The following is an 18795-nucleotide window of genomic DNA, read 5'->3' on the forward strand; positions in this document are numbered from 1 at the left end:
GTGTGGGTGGGTGAGCCTTCCTGGAAAGGAGGAGGAATTTAGCATGTGTCTTACTGGTGGGGAAAAGCACAGCTTGTTCCATGTGCTCTGCCTATCAGTCCCAAAGGAGGAGGATTTAGTTTGTGCTTTTTCAGAAAGTATGCATTCCTCCAGCAGGCTGGGTTTTTCTGGAGCATTCTGGGGTGGAGGAAGCTCTCCGAGAGCTGCCAAGATCGCAGGCGTGCGTATCGGAGGTTTGCCGGAGCGCGGCAGCTCTCTGACCTGTACCCCACGTTGTGTTGTTAGCTCAAGGAACCGTTCCTTTGCCTTGTTATTCTGAGCTCCAATGGCAACTTTGTGGAAAAGGAGGTTAAGTGCTAAGGTTAAAACAGGTTCAAGCTTAGCTGTCTTGAAGCTAATCAGCTCTTCTAATTTGAGCAAACATAGACTTTGCCCGAAAGGAGAAGCTTGTGACTGGATTCAAAGCAGGGTCCCAACATCATGGGTTGATGCAGGAATACGGTTTCAGCAGAGCTGCTTGCCTGTGTAAAGCTGTATTTCAGGTTCAGGTTTAGGCCCGATTTGGAACTGGAAGCTATTCTCCCTAGAATACGTCCCAAGACCAGGCCACTGCTAGAAAGAATGGATAGCAGCAGGCATAATCCAAAGCAAACCAGGTTAATTCAGAGCAGTGAAGAGTGGGGTTTGTCTTGCTCTGCAGGGGTGTCGTAGCTTAACCAGGACAAGGGGAGAGGCTGGTGCTAAACGAGCATCGTCATGCAGGGGGTTCAGCTCCAGAGTTTGGAGCAGTCAAACCGCGTTGTTCAGGCTTAGCTCTGGTTACCCAGGTGTCTCTCAGCCAGTCTTGAACCCCTCGGCCCGTGTCTGTTGGTGTGGAGAGCACGGGTCCCGGCCACGCGTGGCTTTGGCCAACACGGAGAACTGTGTTCACCTGCTCTTATGAAGGCTGCGGTCTGTTCTCTCCCTCGGGTGTGCGTCAGCAGCCTCCCTGGCAAGTGTCTGCGCTTCGTCGTGGCCATGCTTGGGACAGACATAAACGTGGGTTTTCTTTATCGTGGGTTGCCTGAGCTGTTTGCCACTGGTCCGCAGACATCCCCAGAATGCGCTCGGCCCCTTGGCGGCAGCGGAACGGATGCGAAGCAGCGCGCTCAGCCCCGCGGCGTTAGGGGCAGCTGGAGGCAAGGAGCCCACACGCTGCCTCTGTTGTTCTGAGTGGCAAAGCTGGAGAGTGCTGTGGGCCTGCACAGGGACACCAAAATAGATTTCAAACACAACAAACGTGGTCAACGTCAAACAACCATGCAGAATAAATAAAAAGCAGCAATTATGCAGCCCTTGGTGGATGGCTGTTCTCGGCTGTAAGCTGAGACTGGGCAGGCAGAGCCTCCTCTGCCCAGGCAGAGCTCCTGGCCCTCGGCCACGCGAGGGGCCGTGCTGCTTTCCGAGAGGCGTGGGCGTGCTGGAGCTGCGTCCCGCTCGCAGTCCGGCGAGCAGCAGCGGTGAAGCCCAGCTCCCCACCCGCTTTGCCAGAATTTTATTTTTCTTTGTAAAGGTCATGAGCCAGGGCGTGTCTGTGGTGCGACCAGAGAGCGTGCTGCTGCTCTAAAAGGCAGTCTGCTGTGAGCACAGGACAGAGTGACCCACGGTGCCGCTACGAAACTGCTGTCCTTTTTGGGAAAGGGTAACTGCACCAGCTTGACACAGACACCCCAACGGCCTCTGGCCATAAGGTGTGCTGGGCGCTGCCCGCTTCGAGGTGTGCTGCGAATCGCAGCCGACCCAGGCACTGGCACAGGCCTTTGAGAACACAAATACCAGGCAGGAATTTGCACTTGTACTAAATGAAAGTTAGGTTTCCTTCTCAGCAACTGTCTCTGCGGTTGCTTCCCACGGGGCTGTGAGCTGCCTAGTTTTCCAGACAGCGTGGGTACTCTATGGCTCTGCTGGGTTGGAAAATCCACAGAACTACAGTCCCACAAGCACTTAAGCTAATTATTAAAACAAGAAAGCTGAAGAGTGGGTTTTCTTGAAGTCTGACTGCCAGACAGCTTTCTAGTCTGTTTTATTTACAGTGCAGTGCTAACTGTCCAGTAAATTCTTCTGCAGAACTTGATCACTGACAGGAGACACACGGTGCAAAGTTTAGCAGCAGAGGTGGCACACGTGACAGCCGGTGATCCTGGAAGCAGCAGTGTCTCATACCAGAAAGGGACCTTGGATTCTGGGTGCTCCTGTAGACAACTGCAGAAAAAGCACGCAGAATGTTTAAGCCATGATTATTGGATTAATTAAACTTTTTCACCAGTTCCCTAACCTTACAACAGCCTCTTCTCGAGCTTCAGGCATCCAGTTGTGGCCAGGTGTAACTGAGTGTGTCCAAAAGGAGCTTTCAGATGTCAGGGCCAGCTGGAACAGTTCATCATCAGGGTTAAAATTTCATTTACAGTGGGTTCTGTGTGAGTCAGATACCCAACCCTCGGCCTCTTATTTCCCTTTGCTTACAGAATAGCTACTTAGTCACAGGATACTTACGGAGATTAACAGGGTTCCTGAAAAACTGGAGCGTGTTGGCAAGGAGCCCTTCCTCCCACGCGGAAAATCCTGCTCATCCCAGGGATTCCTCTGCAGGGAAGCCTGTGTATCTGCAGGAACAGGCAGCAGAAGATAGGAGCAGAAAGCTGTTTTTCTGAACATTTCACTCCTGAGCTCTATTGGGAAATCACTTTTTGCCAGCTGAAATACCAGCAGCTCTGGAGTTTGACGTGATTCCTGACTGGGGAAAAATATAATTCAAGTCTGCTCTTTTGTGCTTCATAAAAATAATTCTGAACTGTGTTAAATTGCTGTACAATTTGCTGTCAGTCGATTCCTACAGAGACTTTGGTTTTTTAGTGGATCACGCAATGGAAAGCGTTTCTCACGAGGCTCATGAAACACTGTGCTTGTTTTTACTGTGAATCATGGGATTCTTTTTTTCTTTCCCTATTTGGCTGTTGCTGACCATTGGACAGTTCTCTAGCATAATTCTTTTTTTAAACTGAGTTTATTAGGGGAAGCAGGCAAACAAGGCCAGGCTAATGTTCAGCTGGAGACAGCAGGCACATCTCTAGCTCAGCAGTAGTCACGTGGGGCTAAGCCAAATGTGCTTAAGTGAATAAACAGAAGTGGCTGATGGAGGAAGTCTGAGCACAGCATCACGCGACTGAGGTTTGTCCTAACTAAAACGTGAACTTCAGTAACGAGATCTTTTGGGAAGTGCTCTGTGCTCCTAGGTCCTTCGAAGTGATGCCGTGGTTGGCGAGTTCTTGGGGTTTTGTTGCCCTTTCACTGCCCGTCGGGGTGGGATCGAAGCACCTCGGCAGTTCTCTGCTCTGCTGCAGAAACATCGAATGAAAATGTGGGCTTTGTGCCAAAAGATATGCGACATCATAATGCCACTTTTCCTCTTTAAAGCTTTATTTTTGTATAATCATACTTTGATGGAGTTCTTGCTAATTGCTAACTCGTATCTGAGAGGCGCCTTTCTGATGAACAATCCCTCTTCCCTCTCTTGCAGGATCGAGTTCCAGAACAAGTTCTACACTGGCACTGGATTCAAGTTTCTCCCTTTCTCCTTTGATACCATCCGTGAGGGGAGGTTTGACGACTGAAGATCCCTCCGCTTAAGCAGTGTTAAACGTCGTGTGTTTATGGCTAGCCCTCCCCCGTGTGTCTGAGTTGCATGTAATCCCCCCGTAGTGAAACTAACTTATTGCAGTACCCTCAAGTGTTGCCATGGCGTTTCAGAGCCAAGAGCTTTGACGTTCTCGGGTAGTGAGTGACACTGGATCAGAGAAACTGAAGTTTACCACTGAAGATACAAAGTGCATGAGGTGTCTGCGTTCGGTGTGCAGCAGTGTGCTTCTCATGTTGTGACTTCCCTGGCAGGCGTATCGGAGCAGTAGGAGAGAGATGCGGCTGTGGCTGAGCAGGAGTACAAGCACATGGAGAAAAGGCGAAACAACTTCAGCTGGCACAAAGCTGGCTGCTCAGGAGGAGGTGTTTTTAGAGAGAGTTTTACCTGTGGCTGCTATGTGTCTCTGCCTGCGGTTAAACAGATGATGAGCAGTGGGCAGTTGGCAATCCAGGGCGTGCTTCTCCTACCTCCAGGGCTTCCACGTGTGCCGTGTTTTAATCTGACAAAACCCGTGTCTCGTCCCATGCAGGGATTCAGCTCTGAGAACTCTGGCTAGGGCCTGAGGAGCCAATATCATGGGCTGGGACTCGGCCTCAGCCAAGTGTATGGTGGCTCTCCGTTTGCTCTGGTGATGGGGAAGCACCTTGTCCTTGCGAGAAAGGCTGTTCCTTTCCTCCGTGGAGAAGAGATGCTCCTTTAGCCGTGCACCTGCACACTTGTATCCCAGGCAAAGCCCCAAGTCCAGCAGCGAAGGTGCCCTCTGCCTCTTGTTTCTGGAGGTGGTGGTGAGAACAGGGTGCTCAGACGCGGAGGGCTCGGCTGCCTTGCTGTGGCCTGGGGCAAGACGGAGGTGGAACAAGCTGTGGTGCTGACCCCTGGCAGTGGAACTTCTTGGGTTTCTTCTTTAAAACCCAAGCCGTGAGGCTGCGGAGTCCTGGAGGCACAGCTGGATGATGCCCGCGGAGGCAGCTGCTGCGAAGGCGCCGGTGCCTTGCGCTGTCGTGTGTGCTGGGGGGCGAAGGGAGAGCAGAGGCTGAGCCTTGCCAAAATCGTCCCGTAGCCCTGGAGCCTCGGCGGTGTTTCCCCACAGCGGCTGCTGCTTTTTCTCCTGTGCAAAATGTGAATAATTTCTTGCCCTCCTCAGCTCGGCGTCGCTGTAGAAGCAGCGGGGTGTGTGGTAGTGCCGTGTGTTGGTGCCGTGTGTAGCTGTCGTGTGTAACTGTCGTGGTGGAGCTAAGTGTTTGTGCAGGACCAGATCAGAACGGTAACGAGAATCGTCGTACCCTGGAATAGAAGAGCCAGAGCAGGGTCGGTGAGCGCTGCACCGAGCCCGGGGACCGTGTGCTGGGTGAAGGACGGGCCCCGAGCCTGGCCGCGGGCGCAGCGGTGAAGCCGGGGCGAAGCGCGGGGCTGACAGCCCCTGTCTGAATTAAACGGACTGCACAACAAGCGCTGTGGCCTCCGCGCTGCTTCCCTGCGCTCCGGGGCCCCTTCCCCGCCGGGGCGCCGGGCCCTGCCCCGCCTCGACGGCCAGAGCCGGGCTCCGGACCGGGCCCCGAGGGCCGTCACCGCGGACGGGGCCTCGGCGGGGCCGGGCCCGGGCGGGCTGCGGGGCCGGCGGCGTTCCCGCATGCGGGAGGGGGGGGGGTGCCCGCGGTGCTGGGGTGCGCGCAGCCCTCGGTGTTTCCCGTCCCCGGCGGGCGGGGCCGGGCCGCGGTGTCCTGCAGCCGGTGAGCGCCCGGGCCAGGTCCCCGCGGGGCCGGTGCCAGCGGTGCCCGGGGGCTGCTCCCCCCCCCCCCGCCCTCTCGCACCCTCCCGTGCGCAGTCGCGGTGTTGCTGCCCGGCTCCGGGGCCACGCGGGCCCCTAGTCTCGGGGGGGAGGTCCCGTTTGTGCCCCCGGCCGCGCCGCGGGGCCCCTCCAGCGGCCAAGGCTCGGTGCTTCCTCCCGCCCCCGCCGCAGGGCCCGGCGCCGCGGGCCGCCCTGGGCGCAGCCTCCCCCCCCCTCCCCTGCCCGGGGCTGCCGGGCCCGCCCCCGCCTCGCGCCCCCCCGGGACCCCGCGCGGCCCCGGCGCCCGGTGCGGCAGCGCCCCCTTCAGGCCGGGGCGGCTCTCGGCTGTTTCCGGTGCGCCGGAGCCGGGCCGGCCGCTCCCGGGCTGCCGGGTGCCCCGGGGCCGAAGACGGGAGCCGGCATTGACTAAAGCAGCCCCGGCGGCTCCCGCTCCCGGGGCCCCGGGGACGGGCTGCAGCCCCCGCCCGCGCTGCCTGCCGGGGCCCGCCCCGCTCCGGTACCGGCTCGGCCCCGCCCCGCGATCGGCGATTGGCGGAGCGCGGCGGCGCTGGGGCAGGGAGCGGCGATGGCGGCGCGGCCGGGGCCGGTGGCGGGGCCGGGACCGGGGTTGGCGCTGCTGCTGCTGCTGTTGGCGGCGCGGGCGGCGGCGGGCGCGGGGGCCGCGGGGCAGGAGGCGGCGGTGCGGGCGCTGGCGCGGAGGCTGCTGGGCCCGCGCGCCTCCGCCGTGTCCCTATCGGTGGAGCCGGCGCTGGCGGCGGGCGGGCCCGACCGGTACCGGCTGCTCTCCCCGCCCGGCGCCGCCGTGGCCGTGGCCGTGACCGGCTCCAGCGGGGTGGCGGCGGCCGCCGGCCTCTACCGGTACCTGCGCGACTTCTGCGGCTGCCACCTCTCGTGGTCCGGGGCGCAGCTCCGCCTGCCCGAGCCGCTGCCCCGGCTGCCGGCCGAGATCCGCGCCACCGCGCCCGGCAGGTAACGGGGCCGCGGGTCCCGCCGCGTTCGCCCGGGACGGGGCGGCAGCGGGAGCGGGGTCCAGCGCAGCCTCCCGCCCGCTCCCCAGGTACCGCTACTACCAGAACGCCTGCGCCCAGAGCTACTCCTACGCCTGGTGGGACTGGGCGCGCTGGGAGCGCGAGATCGACTGGATGGCGCTCAGCGGCATCAACCTGGCGCCGGCCTTCGCGGGGCAGGAGGCCGTCTGGCAGCGGGTTGAGTACCGGGCAGCGGGGCGGGCACGGGCGCGGCGGCGGGGGCCCGGCTGACCCCCGCGTCCCGGCAGGTCTACGGCTCGCTGGGCCTCAACCGCTCGGAGGTGGACGCGTACTTCACGGGGCCGGCGTTCCTGGCCTGGAACCGGATGGGGAACCTGCACGGCTGGGCCGGGCCGCTGCCGCCTGCCTGGCACCTCAAGCAGCTCTACCTGCAGGTACCGGGGCAGCGGGGCCGGCACCCGCCCCACGCAGCCCCCGCCCCGCTCCTCCGGGACGAGGCCGCGTGCCCGTACCCCAGGCCCGGGGGGTCCCCCGTGAGGAGGTGGGGGCTCCTCTCCCCGCACTCCCTCCCTCCTTCTCTCTCCCAGTACCGGATCGTGGAGAGGATGCGCTCGCTGGGGATGACCACGGTGCTGCCGGCCTTCGCGGGCCACGTGCCCCAGGGGGTTCTCCGGTAGGTGCAGCCCCACGCGCGCACGGACCCCGCGGGGCCGCGGCTCCCTCCCCGGCATCCCAGCCCCGGGCCCTTCCCGGGGTCCCATCTCCGGCCAGCGCCTGCTGCGTGGGGCTCTCCCGGGGCCAGCACGGCCCCCAGCCCTCCCGCACCCGCGATGGCTTCCCGGGGAGGCCGCCCTGCCCCCGCAGGGTTCCTGTCCCGCTCCTGATCCCCGTCTCTGCCCCCGGCACAGCGTCTTCCCGCGTGTCAATGCCACTCGCCTGGGGGGCTGGAGCCACTTTGACTGCACCTACTCCTGCGCGTACCTGCTGGAGCCGGAGGACCCCATGTTCCAGGTGATCGGGACCCTCTTCCTGAAGGAGCTGATCAAGGAGTTCGGCACGGACCACGTCTACAGCGCCGACACCTTCAACGAGATGACGCCGCTCTCCTCCGACCCTGCCTACCTCTCGAGGGTCAGCAACGCCGTCTTCCGGTCGATGACGGGAGGTGGGTCAGCGTGCGGTGCCGGCCCGGCCGCGGGCTCTGGGTGGGAGTAGCTGGGGGCCAAGGAGGAGAGGAGGGGAGAGCGGCTCCTGGTGCCGGACCCTCAAAGCCCCCTCGAAGAGGGGCGGTTGATGGCCCCGGGGCCTGGCGGGACGCCCGCCGCGCCGGCAGGGAGCTCACCCCACGCACCTCTGTGTCCCCCCGCAGCCGACCCCGAGGCGCTGTGGCTGATGCAGGGCTGGCTCTTCCAGCACCAGCCGGACTTCTGGCAGCCGGCGCAGGTGCGGGCCCTGCTGCGCGGCGTGCCCCTCGGCAGGATGATCGTTCTGGACCTCTTTGCCGAGTCCAAGCCCGTTTACCAGTGGACAGAGTCCTTCTACGGGCAGCCCTTCATCTGGTGCATGCTGCACAACTTTGGGGGCAATCACGGCCTCTTCGGCACCGTGGAGGCCATCAACCACGGCCCCTTCGCGGCTCGCCGCTTCCCCAACTCCACCATGGTGGGCACCGGGCTGGTGCCCGAGGGCATCGAGCAGAACGACATGGTGTACGAGCTGATGAACGAGCTGGGCTGGCGCCAGGAGCCCCTCGACCTCCCCAGCTGGGTGACGCGCTACGCCGAGCGCCGCTACGGCGCCCCGAATGCCGCCGCAGCCGGCGCCTGGCGGCTGCTCCTCCGCAGCGTGTACAACTGCACCGGGGTCTGCGTCAACCACAACCGCAGCCCGCTGGTGCGCCGGCCCTCGCTGCGCATGGACACGGCGCTGTGGTACAACGCCAGCGACGTCTACGAGGCCTGGCGCCTGCTGCTGAGCGCCGGCGCGGAGCTGGGCTCCAGCCCCACCTTCCGCTACGACCTGGTGGACGTCACGCGGCAGGCGGCCCAGCAGCTGGTGAGCGACTACTACCTGAGCATCCGCCGCGCCTTCCAGAGCCAGGCGCTGCCCGAGCTGCTGACGGCCGGCGGCGTGCTGCTCTACGACCTGCTGCCGGAGCTCGACAGCCTCCTCTCCAGCCACGGCCTCTTCCTGCTGGGCCGCTGGCTGGAGAGCGCCCGCGCCGTGGCCACCAGCGACCGGGAGGCCGAGCAGTACGAGCTGAACGCCCGGAACCAGGTGACGCTGTGGGGACCCAGTGGGAACATCCTGGACTACGCCAACAAGCAGCTGGGGGGGCTGGTGCTGGACTACTACGGCGTGCGCTGGAGCCTCTTCGTCTCTGCGCTGGTGGAGAGCCTCAACTCGGGCAGCCCCTTCCACCAGGACCGGTTCAACCAGGCTGTCTTCCAGGTGGAGAGAGGCTTCGTCTACAACAAGAAGCGCTACCCGGCCGTGCCGGCTGGGGACTCGCTGGAGATCTCCAGGAAGCTGTTCCTCAAGTACTACCCCAGGGCCCTGCGGCGCAGCCGGGCTGGGCTGCCCTGACTTTGGGCCGTGGCTCCGGAGCCTCCCCCGGGAGGGAGGGCAGAGACCCCCCCGGCCCTCCCCCCACAGCTCTGGGCTGGTGGCTGCGTCCCGGCCATGCTGGGAGGCAGGCGCGGGGCCCCCATGGCCCCCAGCCCAGCTGGACCCACCGGCTGGTTCCCCAGCGTGGGCAGGACGCGCCCCGAGGGGGGCTGCCCACAGGGTGGGGGGCTGCCCGCGGGATGGGGGGGCACAGCCTGCCCCAGGGACCCATCCTGCGCCGTGCTCTGCGCTCAGCTGTGCCAGGCTGCCCCGAGCCTGTCCCGGGAAAGCTGGGCTGCCCCAGGCGTGAGCCTGCGGCGAGGGCTCCGGTGCTCCCAGCGGGAAGCTCGTCGGAGCGGGCACTGTGCAGAGGGACGGGGCACCCGCGTCCCTGCGCCGGGCCCTACCTGGCTGGCGGAAAAGCAGCCACGGGGGGGGAGGGTGCAGAGCAGCCCCTGCCCCAGGGACAGTGGGGCACCGGGCTCACCCCCGCTGTGGTGCTGGGCCCCCCACGCCGGGCGCTCCCTGCCCCGGGCACCCAGCGCCCGAGGGACCCGCGGCTGCACGGCCCCGGCCTCGCGTCATGCCTCTTGTGTCGAAAGAGGCTGTGGAGTTTTCTGCGGTGACGCTGGGGCTGCGCTCCCCAGGACGACGTTTCCTGGGCCTCTCCCCCCCAGGGGCTCGGGCAGAGCCCGGCCGCGGCGCTGCCGGCCGGCGGGGCCAGTAAAGGCCTGGCTGCCCAGCGCTCTGCTCCGTGTGTGTTCGTCTCCTCTCCCCAGCGCGGGACGAGCCGGTGGGCAGGGGAGCGGCGATCGGCCCCGAGCCTGCGGAGTGGGAGAAACGCGCTGCCAGGGGCTGCCGACAGCTGGGACGCCTGGCATGGCATGGTACAGCATGGCATGGCACGGCACGGCACGGCACGGCATGGCACGGCACGGCACGGCACGGCACAGCATGGCATGGCACGGCTGGGGCTGGAGCTGGGGCTGGTGCCAACCCCCGGGCTGCCCCGGAGCCTCCTCTGTGGGGGGAACGCGGCCGTTATCGCGGCAGCTGCGCCAGCACCGCGGCGGCGGGGCCTTGAGATAGGGCAGCAGACACAACACGGGGCGGGGGGGACCCCCCTCCCAGCCCTCTTAAGCAGCGCAGCCCCCTCGGCCGGCACCGGCCGCCCATGGAGGAGACCACGGTGCTGATCACGGGCTGCTCCTCGGGCATCGGCCTGGGCCTGGCCGCGCGGCTGGCGGCCGACCCCGCTCGCAGGTTCCGAGGTAAAGGGGCGACCGGGGGGGCTGGCACCCGGGGGTCTCACGGCAGCGCCTCGCCGAGCGCCGCGGGTGGGCTGGGGTCGGCGCTGAGCGCGCTCCCCCCGCAGTGTACGCCACCATGCGCGACCCGGCCAAGGGCGAGCGGCTGCTGCGGCGCCTGGGGGGCTGCTGCCCCGAGACGCTGGAGGTGCTGCAGCTCGACGTCACCGACCCGCGCTCGCTGGCGGCCGCCGCGCAGCGGGTGCAGGGGCAGCGGCTGGACGTGCTGGGTACGGCTCTCCCGGGGGGCAGATCCCGAATGGCGGGGCCGGGCTAGGGGGCAGGATCTGGGTCTGGGGGTGCTGGGGGTCCCTGCTCCATCGGCGGGGCAGGGCACCCCATTCCTGTGCTGGCACCCGGACGGTGCCGGGCGCGGGACGGGGCTGCGGCGCGGCTCACCGGCGCGGTGCCCCCCAGTCTGCAACGCGGGCGTGGGGCTGGTGGGCCCGCTGGAGACCTGCTCCGAGCAGGCCATGAGAGCCGTCTTCGAGGTGAACCTCTTCGGCGCCGTCCGCACCATCCAGGCCTTCCTGCCCGCCATGAAGCGCCGCAGGGCCGGCCGCATCCTCGTTTCCAGCAGCGTCGGGGGGCTGCAAGGTGGGGCCGGTGGCGGGACCCCCGCGCGCCGCTGCGGGGAGGGGGCTCGGTGCTGAGCGCGCGGCTCTGCCCCAGGGCTGCCCTTCAACGCCGTCTACTGCGCCAGCAAGTTTGCGCTGGAGGGGCTGTGCGAGAGCCTGGCCATCGTCCTGCAGCCCTTCAACATCCAGTGAGCGCCCGCGGGGGCTGCGCCGCTGCCCGGGGGGACGCGGGGGGAGAGGGGCTGGGACGGGGGCTGCCGTGGTGGCTCACGTGCCAGGCTGGGGGCTGCCGTGGACCCTTACGCATCGGGGCTGGGGGCTGCAATGGTGGCTCAGGTGCTGGGCTGGGGGCTGCCATGGCGGCTCAGGTGCTGGGCTGGGGGCTGCCATGGACGCTCACACGCTGGGCTGGGGGCTGCCGTGGTGGCTCATGTGCTGGGCTGGAGGCTGCCATGGTGGCTCACATGCTGGGCTGGGGGCTGCCATGGCGGCTCAGGCGCTGGTCTGGGGGCTGCCATGGTGGCTCACATGCTGGGCTGGGGGCTGCCATGGACGCTTACACATCGGGGCTGGGGGCTGCCGTGGTGGCTCAGGCACCGGGCTCGGGGCTGCGGTGGTGGCTCAGGCGCTGGGCTGGGGGCTGCCATGGACGCTTACGCATCGGGGCTGGGGGCTGCCATGGTGGCTCAGGCGCCGGGCTGGGGGCTGCGGTGGTGGCTCAGGCGCTGGGCTGGGGGCTGCGATGGCGGCTCAGGCACCGGGCCGGGGTCTGCGGCCCCGCTCCCCCCCGCAGCCTGACGCTGGTGGAGTGCGGCCCCGTCCGCACCAGCTTCCTGGCCAAGGCGCAGCGCCCCGAGCCCGAGGGCAGCGAGCTGCGGGGCCTGGACGCCGAGACGCGCGGCCTCTACGGCCGGTACCTGCGGCACTGCCAGCGCCTCGTCCGCGACGCGGCCCAGGACGTGGACGAGGTCCTGCAGGTCGGGCGCGGGGCTGCGGGAGGGGGTCGGGGGGCCGTGCGGGGGCCGGGGCCGACCCCTCTGCCGCGCTAGGTGTTCCTGGAGGCCATCAGCACCCCGCAGCCGCCCCTGCGCTGCCTCAGCGCCCCGCGCCTCGCCCCGCTGGCGCGCCTGCGGCTGGACAGCCCCGACGGCTCCGCGTACGTCCGCGCCATGCACGACTTCGTCTTCGGCCGCGGCGAGGCCGGTGGGGACCAGCCCTGAGCAGGGCGGCCGCGTCGTGGGACCCCCACTCTGCGGTGGGACCCCAGCCCCGCCGTGGGACCCCCACCCCACAGCAGGAGCCCAGCCCCGCGGTGGGATCCCAGCCCTACAGTGCGACCCCCAGCCCTGCTGGACCCCCAGCCCCGCAGTGGGACCCCCAGCCCTGCAGGACCCCCCAGCCATCAGTGAGGCCCCAGCCCCATGGTGGGACTCCCGCCCTGCAGTGGGACCCCCTCCTCTCGGTGGGACCCCAGCCCCACAGTAAGACCCCCAGCCCTGCGATGGGACCCCCAGCCCTGCAGGACCCCCCAGCCATCAGTGAGACCCCAGCCCCATGGTGGGACTCCTGCCCTGCAGTGGGACCCCCTCCTCTCGGCAGGACCCCAGCCCCATGGTGAGACCCCCAGCCCCGCAGTGGGACCCCCAGCCCTGCAGGACCCCCCAGCCATCAGTGAGGCCCCAGCCCCATGGTGGGACTCCCGCCCTGCAGTGGGACCCCCTCCTCTCGGTGGGACCCCAGCCCCACAGTAAGACCCCCAGCCCTGCGGTGGGACCCCCAGCCCTGCAGGACCCCCCAGCCATCAGTGAGACCCCAGCCCCATGGTGGGACTCCTGCCCTGCAGTGGGACCCCCTCCTCTCGGTGGGACCCCAGCCCCACAGTAAGACCCCCAGCCCTGCGGTGGGACCCCCAGCCCTGCAGGACCCCCCAGCCATCAGTGAGACCCCAGCCCCATGGTGGGACTCCTGCCCTGCAGTGGGACCCCCTCCTCTCGGCAGGACCCCAGCCCCATGGTGAGACCCCCAGCCCCGCAGTGGGACCCCCAGCCCTGCAGGACCCCCCAGCCATCAGTGAGACCCCAGCCCCATGGTGGGACTCCCGCCCTGCAGTGGGACCCTCTCCTCTCGGTGGGACCCCAGTCCCGCAGTAGGACCCCCACCCGCAGTGGGACCCCCACCCCGCAGTGGGACCCCAGCCCTGCAGCCCCCCAGCCCCACGACGGGACCCCCACCCGCAGTAGGACCCCAGCCCGCAGTGGGACCCCCGCCCCGCGCTGCCGGTCCCTCCGCGTCCAATAAAGCTCCGCCGCCGCCCGCCTCCCGGCTCCGTCCCTCCCGCCGCGGCCCCTCGCGAGCGGCCCCGCCCGGGGGCCCCGGGGCCGCCCCGCCCCGCTCCGGGTTCCCGCGGGGGTGCCGGGACGCGGCCGGCGGGGAGTGCGGCGGGGCCGCCCCGCTGCCGCGGGCGGGGGGCCGGGTCCGGCCGTCCCCTCCCTCGGCGGGCGGAGCCCGGTCCCGCGCCCCGCCCGCACCGGGGCTGCCGCGCGGGGCGGGGCGGGGCGAGGCTCGCGCTGCGGGGGGCCATGCCGCCGTTCGGCGCGGGGCTGCTCGTGCTGACGGCGCCGCTGCGCGCGCTGCCGCGGCGGGCGGGGCCGGCGCTGGCGGCGGCGGCGGCGGTGGTGGCGGGGCCGCTCTACGTGCACGTGCAGCCGGGGCTGCGCCTGGCCGAGCCCGAGCCGCGCGCCGCCGCCCCGCGCGCCTCCGCCGCGCTGCTCCGCGCCCTGCGCGCGCTCTACGGGGCGGCGGCGGCCGCGCGGGGCGGCCTGGACGTGCGCGTGCTGCTGGGCCCCGCGCGCCTGGCGCGGCCCCCGCGCGTGCTGCTGGCCTGCGCCGCCGAGGCCCCGGGGCCGGCGGGCCCGGTACAGCGCGGCCTGCAGCGCCTGGCGGCCGCCGCCTACGGCTGCCCGCCCCGCCTGCCCGCAATGCTGCTGGGGGGGGTGGACGGGGGGGACGGGGAGGAGGAGGTGGAGGAGGGGGAGGGGGAGGGGGGGGGACGGGGACCCCGGTGCGGCCCTGCCCGAGTTCTCCGACGTGGTGGTCGGCGGCACCTTCGACCGGCTGCACGGCGCCCACCGCCTGCTGCTCAGCGCCTGCTGCCTGCGGGCCCGGCGCCGGCTCCTGGCCGGGGTGGCCGACGGGGACCTGCTCCGCCGTGAGTCCCGGGAGGGCGGGGTCAGCCCAGGGGCTGGTGAGAGGGGCCGGGGGTCAGCCCGGGGGGGTGGTGGGGACCGGGGGTCACCCCGGGGGGTGGTGAGGGGGGCCGGGGGTCACCCCGGGGGGGCGTTGGGGACCGGGGGTCAGCCCGAGGGGTGGTGAGAGGGACCGGGAGTCAGCCCGGGGGCCGGCAGTCAGCCTGGGGCGTCAGCAGGGACCGGGTGCAGAGCTGGGGGGTCGGGGAGCTGGAGGAGGGAGGCTGGGGGGGGGTTGGGGCAGCCTCCCCGAGTCCCCGCCGGGTTCCGTCCCCTCTCCCGGCGCTGCTGCCTCGCCACGAGCCGCGCGTTGCTGAGCGGTCGCTCTCCCGCTTCCCCGTCCCCCCGGCAGACAAGGTCCTGCCGGAGCTGATCGAGCCCTACGAGGTGCGAGCGGCGAAGCTGCGCGAGTTCCTGGAGGACGTGAAGCCCTCGCTGCGTTACGACATCGTGCGCCTGGTCGACCCCTACGGCCCCTCGGTCACGGACCCCGACCTGCAGTGCTTGGTGGTCAGCGAGGAGACCCGCAGGGGAGGGGAGGCCGTCAACAAGAAGAGGCTTGAAAATGTAATGGCTGGCGAGCTCCCACCCCCCCCCGACCCCGCTGGCTGCGGGCAGATCGGGTCTCGGTGAGCAGCCGCGGCTGTCCGGTGACCCAGCGTGCCGCGGCACGGGGTCGAGGGCCGAAAGCCGGCGCACGCGCCTGCCGGCACCGCGCGCATGGTGCTGCGTGCCGAGCTGCCCCCGCCGCGTGTGCCCCAGGGGTGCTGCGGCCGCTCTGCGAGCTCCCTTCCCCTCTCGGGACCCCCAGCGCGGGAACCTGCCCCTCGTGGGGTCAGAGCTGCCCCGTGGGGACGCCGGGGTCAGCCACGGCCTCGTCTGCGCTGTTTGATCCAGCCAAGCCCCCTTCCCTCCGCGCGTCCCTGCGGCTGCCGGGCTGACGGCCCTCGGGGCTCTCGTCTCTCGGCAGGGGCTGCCCGAGCTGGCTGTCCACGAGATCCTGCTGATGAAGGACCCCGACCACAGCCAGGTCGAGGAGGAGAAGATCAGCTCCTCCAGCCTCCGGCACAGGCTGCTGGGGACGCTGCTGCAGCCCCCGCGGGTGAGGAGGGGACGCGGGGGGAGCCGCGGGCCGGTCGGGTCACGGCGTGGCAGCTCCAGGGGCTGCAGAGCCGGCTTTTGTTGGGAGCTCTGCCCGCCTGCTGCCTGCCCTGGCCCCGGCGGGAGCGGCGTGAGCTCTGCAGGGCTGGGACCTTTCCTGCCCATCTCCAGGCCGGGAGGTCGGGACCCCCCTCCCGCAGAGCCCCTGTCCCCGTCTGCTGGCGACCGCTTTCCTTCTTCCCTCAGCAAGACCCTGCCTTGCCGGCACGCCCGTACGTGATCGGCCTGACCGGAGGAACCGGGAGTGGGAAAACCTCCATCGCCAAAGTCCTGGGGCAGCTGGGAGCGTTCGTCATCGACGCTGACAGCCTGGGCCACGCCGTCTACGTCCCCGGAGGCCCTGCCTACGAGCGGGTGGTGGCCGCCTTCGGGGCAGGTGGGGCCCGGAGGCTGCGGGGGGGCTGCGGGCGGAGGGAGGGGGTGTCGTCCCACCCAGCGCGCCCTTCCCTCCCCGTGGGAGCTTGGCTTCGCGTCACCCAGATCGGGCTCCGGGACCGACATGGTGATGGTTGGGCCTGAGCGGGGCAAACCGCTGCGTCCCCCAAGTCTTGCACGTCCCGCGTCAGAGCTGCTGTGAACTGGCTGAACTGGGCTGCCATTTGGCCAGGAAATGCTCTTCCCCGTCCTTTTCTGGCGTGAGGTGAAGAGCTGCCAGGCCACGTCCTACAGCTCCCCTCTGGGTCCCTTCGAGGGCCCCGTGCTGAGGTCCTGGCGCTGACCTAGGTTTGCTGTAGGGAAGGGAGCTGGGTTCCTTCTTCCCAAGCCTGTTCTGCTTCTGCCTTGCAGAAATCTTGAGTGAAGATGGAACAATTAACAGGAAAGTCCTGGGGGCCAAAGTGTTTGGAAACCAGGTGAGAGCAGCACAGCGACGGTCAATGTTTAATCCCCCGAGCTCTCCCCCTGTGCTGCGGTTTGTTATTTTTCAGCCCTTTGAGCTGGTGACCCCTTCCTGACTGCCCTGGCTGGCAGCGGCGTGCGGGCAGGGCAGCACACGGAGGTCCTGTCCGTGCTGGACACGCTCCGCTCCCCTCCGTCCCGCGCTTGTCCTTCGCCCAGCGCCGAGCAACGGCCCCTGGCATGCGTGGAGCCGGTGCTCTCTGCCCCTGCCGTGGTTTGGGCTGGTACCCAGTGGGGCTCGGTGGCGTGGCGGCCGAAGCTGACCCTTTGCTGGCCAGGCCAGCGCTGGGCCCTTCGCTCAGGCCCTGCGGCTGCCCCAGCCCAGGCACGAAGGCAGCTCAAGGGGACCCCCCGAGTCGCATGGGTCTCCGTGGGTGCTGCTGCGCGGGGAGCTCGCCGTGCTGCGGGGCGGGGCTCTGCGGAGCAGCTCTTGCAGCGGACACCGAGGTGCTGCTCTGCCTGGCCGGGCAAGGAAAATAACAGGGAAAAGGGGTGCGGACCCCGTCAGCGGGCGTGGGAGCCTCGGGCTGGCGTGGGGGCTTCCCTCCGTGCGCTTGGCGAGCAGGCGGCGGGCCCCGGGTCCGTCCCCGCGCTTCAGCAGGTTCTTTCCGGGTGCCACCAGCGGTGCCCTTGTTGGCTGCCCAGGTCTGCGGGCAAGTGACCGCATCCTGTCGTGGTCCTTTGCAGGAGCGGCTGAAGAGCCTCACGGACATTGTGTGGCCCGAGATGGCCCGGATGGTCAAGGAGCAGATCGGGGAGGCGGCTGCTCAAGGTAACGGGGACGGCTCCCATCACAGCACAAAGCGGGGAGCTGGGTGCAGGGTCTTGTGCAGCGCACGGCGCCCCAGAGCCCCGGGGAATCTGCTGCTTGGGCAGCACCGTGAGTGTTTCCATGCTCAGACCCCATCTTCTCTGCGGGGCCGGGCAGCTCGCTGGGGATTTTCCCTGGCACGTCTCCGGTCACGTCCCTCCGGTCACGTCCCTCCGGTCACGTCCCTCCGCTCAGCCGGGCCGGCAGCTGGGCAGATTTACCCCAAGCTTCCAACTCTGACCGAGCGCGGAAGGTGCTTTCCTTTTCCCACGCGACTTCCGGACTGGTTTCGGCGCGGTGCTCCGGCAGCGAGCGGTGTGTTGTCCTGCAAGCAGAGCTTTCCCAGCTCCTGGGAGATGCTCGTGGTAGCTCGATGGGCTGAGGGCGTTGGCTGGCCGTGCCCGGGAGATGTGCCACCCCCGGCGTGCCCTCAACGCAAACACAGCCTCTGCCTGCTGCTCTTCCCCACCGGAGGTTCCCTGGCAGCCGAGCGGCGGCTGCGGGTTTGCAGGGAGGCGTGACGCTGCGGGTGGCCAGGGCTGGACCCCGGGAGCTGGCCTGCTGCCTCGCCAGCGCCGGGTGACAAAGAAGGGCTCATTCTGTAGGAAAGGCCGTGTGCGTGCTGGACGCTGCCGTGCTGCTGGAGGCTGGCTGGCAGGACATGGTCCATGAGGTGTGGACGGCCATCATCCCCGAGGAGGAGGTGGGCGACGTCCCTCGGCCCCTCGCCGGCTGCCTCCGGGCTGTCCCTCAGCTGTCCCCTCTGGTCCTGCCAGGCTGTGAAGCGCGTCGTGGCCAGGGACGGGCTGAGCGAGGAGGCCGCCCGCAGCCGGCTGCGGAGCCAGATGAGCAACGGCCGGAGGGTGCAGCAGTCACAGGTGGTGCTGTGCACGCTCTGGGAGCCGGACGTCACCCGCAAGCAGGTGAGCCCAGGCTGGGCCGGCCGCAGGGCTGGGGTCCGGCCGGGACGGGGACCGGGGGCTCGGCAGGGTGTGCCGGGGCGCGCTGCTGCCGGCGAGGCTGCCCCGGGCACGGCCATGAGGGACGGGTGCGGGGGGTAAAGGCAGCAGGGCCGGGGTGCCCTGCCCTGCCTGGGCCCTGCTGCCGCTGGCCGCGTCCCGGCGGGCCGGGGGCTCTGAGGTGCCCCCCGCGCGGGTTCTCCGGCAGGTGGAGAAGGCCTGGGACCTCCTGCAGCAGCGCCTGGGCCCGGCGCGCAGCCTGTGAGGGGTCGGCGGCGCGGCGGGAGGCGAGGGCCCAGCACCGGGCACCGTCAGCGAGGCGGGGGAGCAGCGCGGGGCCGACCCCCGCGCCCAGCCCGGGGGGGAAGAGGGGTCTCCGGCCGGACCCTGCCGCGGGGAGGCGCGGGGTCTCCCGGGTGACAGTAAAGACGCTGATCCCTGCGGGCGTGTCCATGCTGCTGCTGTCCCGACCGCCCCGCCCGCCGCCCCGCTCGGTGCCGCCGGGGGGTCCCGGCCGGGGGGGGCGGGGCGGCCGGTCCCGCCGCCGGGGGGGTCCCGCGGTGTCACCGGGAGCGCGGCGCCCTCGGGGGCCGGGGGATCCCCCGGTGCGGCCGGGCGGGACCTGCTCCGGGCGCCGGGCCCCGCTCCAGCCGCGCTCGGCCCCGCGCCGCCCGCTCCCGCTTCCTCGCGGGGCTCCGCGCGGCTCGGCGGCCCCGGCCCCGCACCGGGCAGGGGGATTCCCGCGCGAGGCGGGCTCTGAGCCAGGCCCGGCGCTG

The 18795-nt window shown here is 68.8% G+C and overlaps 4 protein-coding genes across 11 annotated transcripts in view; all 4 read left to right on the forward strand.

The window, feature by feature from the left end:
* Positions 1–5125, forward strand: part of ATP6V0A1 (ATPase H+ transporting V0 subunit a1) — a 30066-nt gene extending 24941 nt beyond the window's left edge. For all 8 annotated transcript variants that reach the window (XM_075443351.1, XM_075443350.1, XM_075443352.1 and 5 more), the window contains one exon: positions 3557–5125. In XM_075443351.1, the coding sequence (XP_075299466.1) occupies positions 3557–3650 (94 nt within the window). In that variant the 3' untranslated portion in view covers positions 3651–5125. The remainder of the gene's footprint in view (positions 1–3556) is intronic.
* A 905-nt stretch (positions 5126–6030) lies between these two features.
* On the forward strand, positions 6031–9122 carry NAGLU (N-acetyl-alpha-glucosaminidase). The gene is made up of 6 exons (XM_075443436.1): positions 6031–6434; positions 6523–6670; positions 6742–6888; positions 7042–7127; positions 7363–7619; positions 7824–9122. The coding sequence occupies exons 1-6, from the start codon at positions 6031–6033 to the stop codon at positions 9038–9040; spliced, it is 2259 nt and encodes a 752-aa protein (XP_075299551.1). The 3' UTR covers positions 9041–9122.
* A 568-nt stretch (positions 9123–9690) lies between these two features.
* On the forward strand, positions 9691–12240 carry HSD17B1 (hydroxysteroid 17-beta dehydrogenase 1). The gene is made up of 6 exons (XM_075443438.1): positions 9691–10332; positions 10437–10598; positions 10786–10965; positions 11041–11134; positions 11740–11923; positions 11996–12240. The coding sequence occupies exons 1-6, from the start codon at positions 10236–10238 to the stop codon at positions 12164–12166; spliced, it is 888 nt and encodes a 295-aa protein (XP_075299553.1). The 5' UTR covers positions 9691–10235; the 3' UTR covers positions 12167–12240.
* Positions 12241–13525: 1285 nt separating this feature from the next.
* Positions 13526–18460, forward strand: COASY (Coenzyme A synthase). Its single transcript, XM_075443687.1, is given in 11 exon segments — positions 13526–13981; positions 13983–14154; positions 14544–14758; positions 15162–15293; positions 15539–15728; positions 16139–16203; positions 16937–17021; positions 17178–17375; positions 17666–17763; positions 17837–17983; positions 18228–18460. Coding segments are annotated over 11 exon segments (1815 nt in total). The 3' UTR covers positions 18285–18460.
* The last annotated feature ends 335 nt before the right edge of the window (positions 18461–18795 follow it).

This window comes from Opisthocomus hoazin, chromosome 26 (genome assembly GCF_030867145.1).
Source record: "Opisthocomus hoazin isolate bOpiHoa1 chromosome 26, bOpiHoa1.hap1, whole genome shotgun sequence".
Lineage (NCBI taxonomy): Eukaryota > Metazoa > Chordata > Aves > Opisthocomiformes > Opisthocomidae > Opisthocomus > Opisthocomus hoazin.

Bases quoted from the DNA above. Each gene is read 5' to 3' on its own strand.
- NAGLU (XM_075443436.1), top strand. From the start codon at position 6,031: ATGGCGGCGCGGCCGGGGCCGGTGGCGGGGCCGGGACCGGGGTTGGCG. The intron at 6,435-6,522 runs GTAACGGGGCCG...CCCGCTCCCCAG, and splicing joins CGCGCCACCGCGCCCGGCAG to GTACCGCTACTACCAGAACG. The intron at 6,889-7,041 runs GTACCGGGGCAG...TCTCTCTCCCAG, and splicing joins TCAAGCAGCTCTACCTGCAG to TACCGGATCGTGGAGAGGAT.
- HSD17B1 (XM_075443438.1), top strand. From the start codon at position 10,236: ATGGAGGAGACCACGGTGCTGATCACGGGCTGCTCCTCGGGCATCGGC. The intron at 10,333-10,436 runs GTAAAGGGGCGA...CTCCCCCCGCAG, and splicing joins CCCCGCTCGCAGGTTCCGAG to TGTACGCCACCATGCGCGAC. The intron at 11,135-11,739 runs GTGAGCGCCCGC...TCCCCCCCGCAG, and splicing joins CTGCAGCCCTTCAACATCCA to CCTGACGCTGGTGGAGTGCG.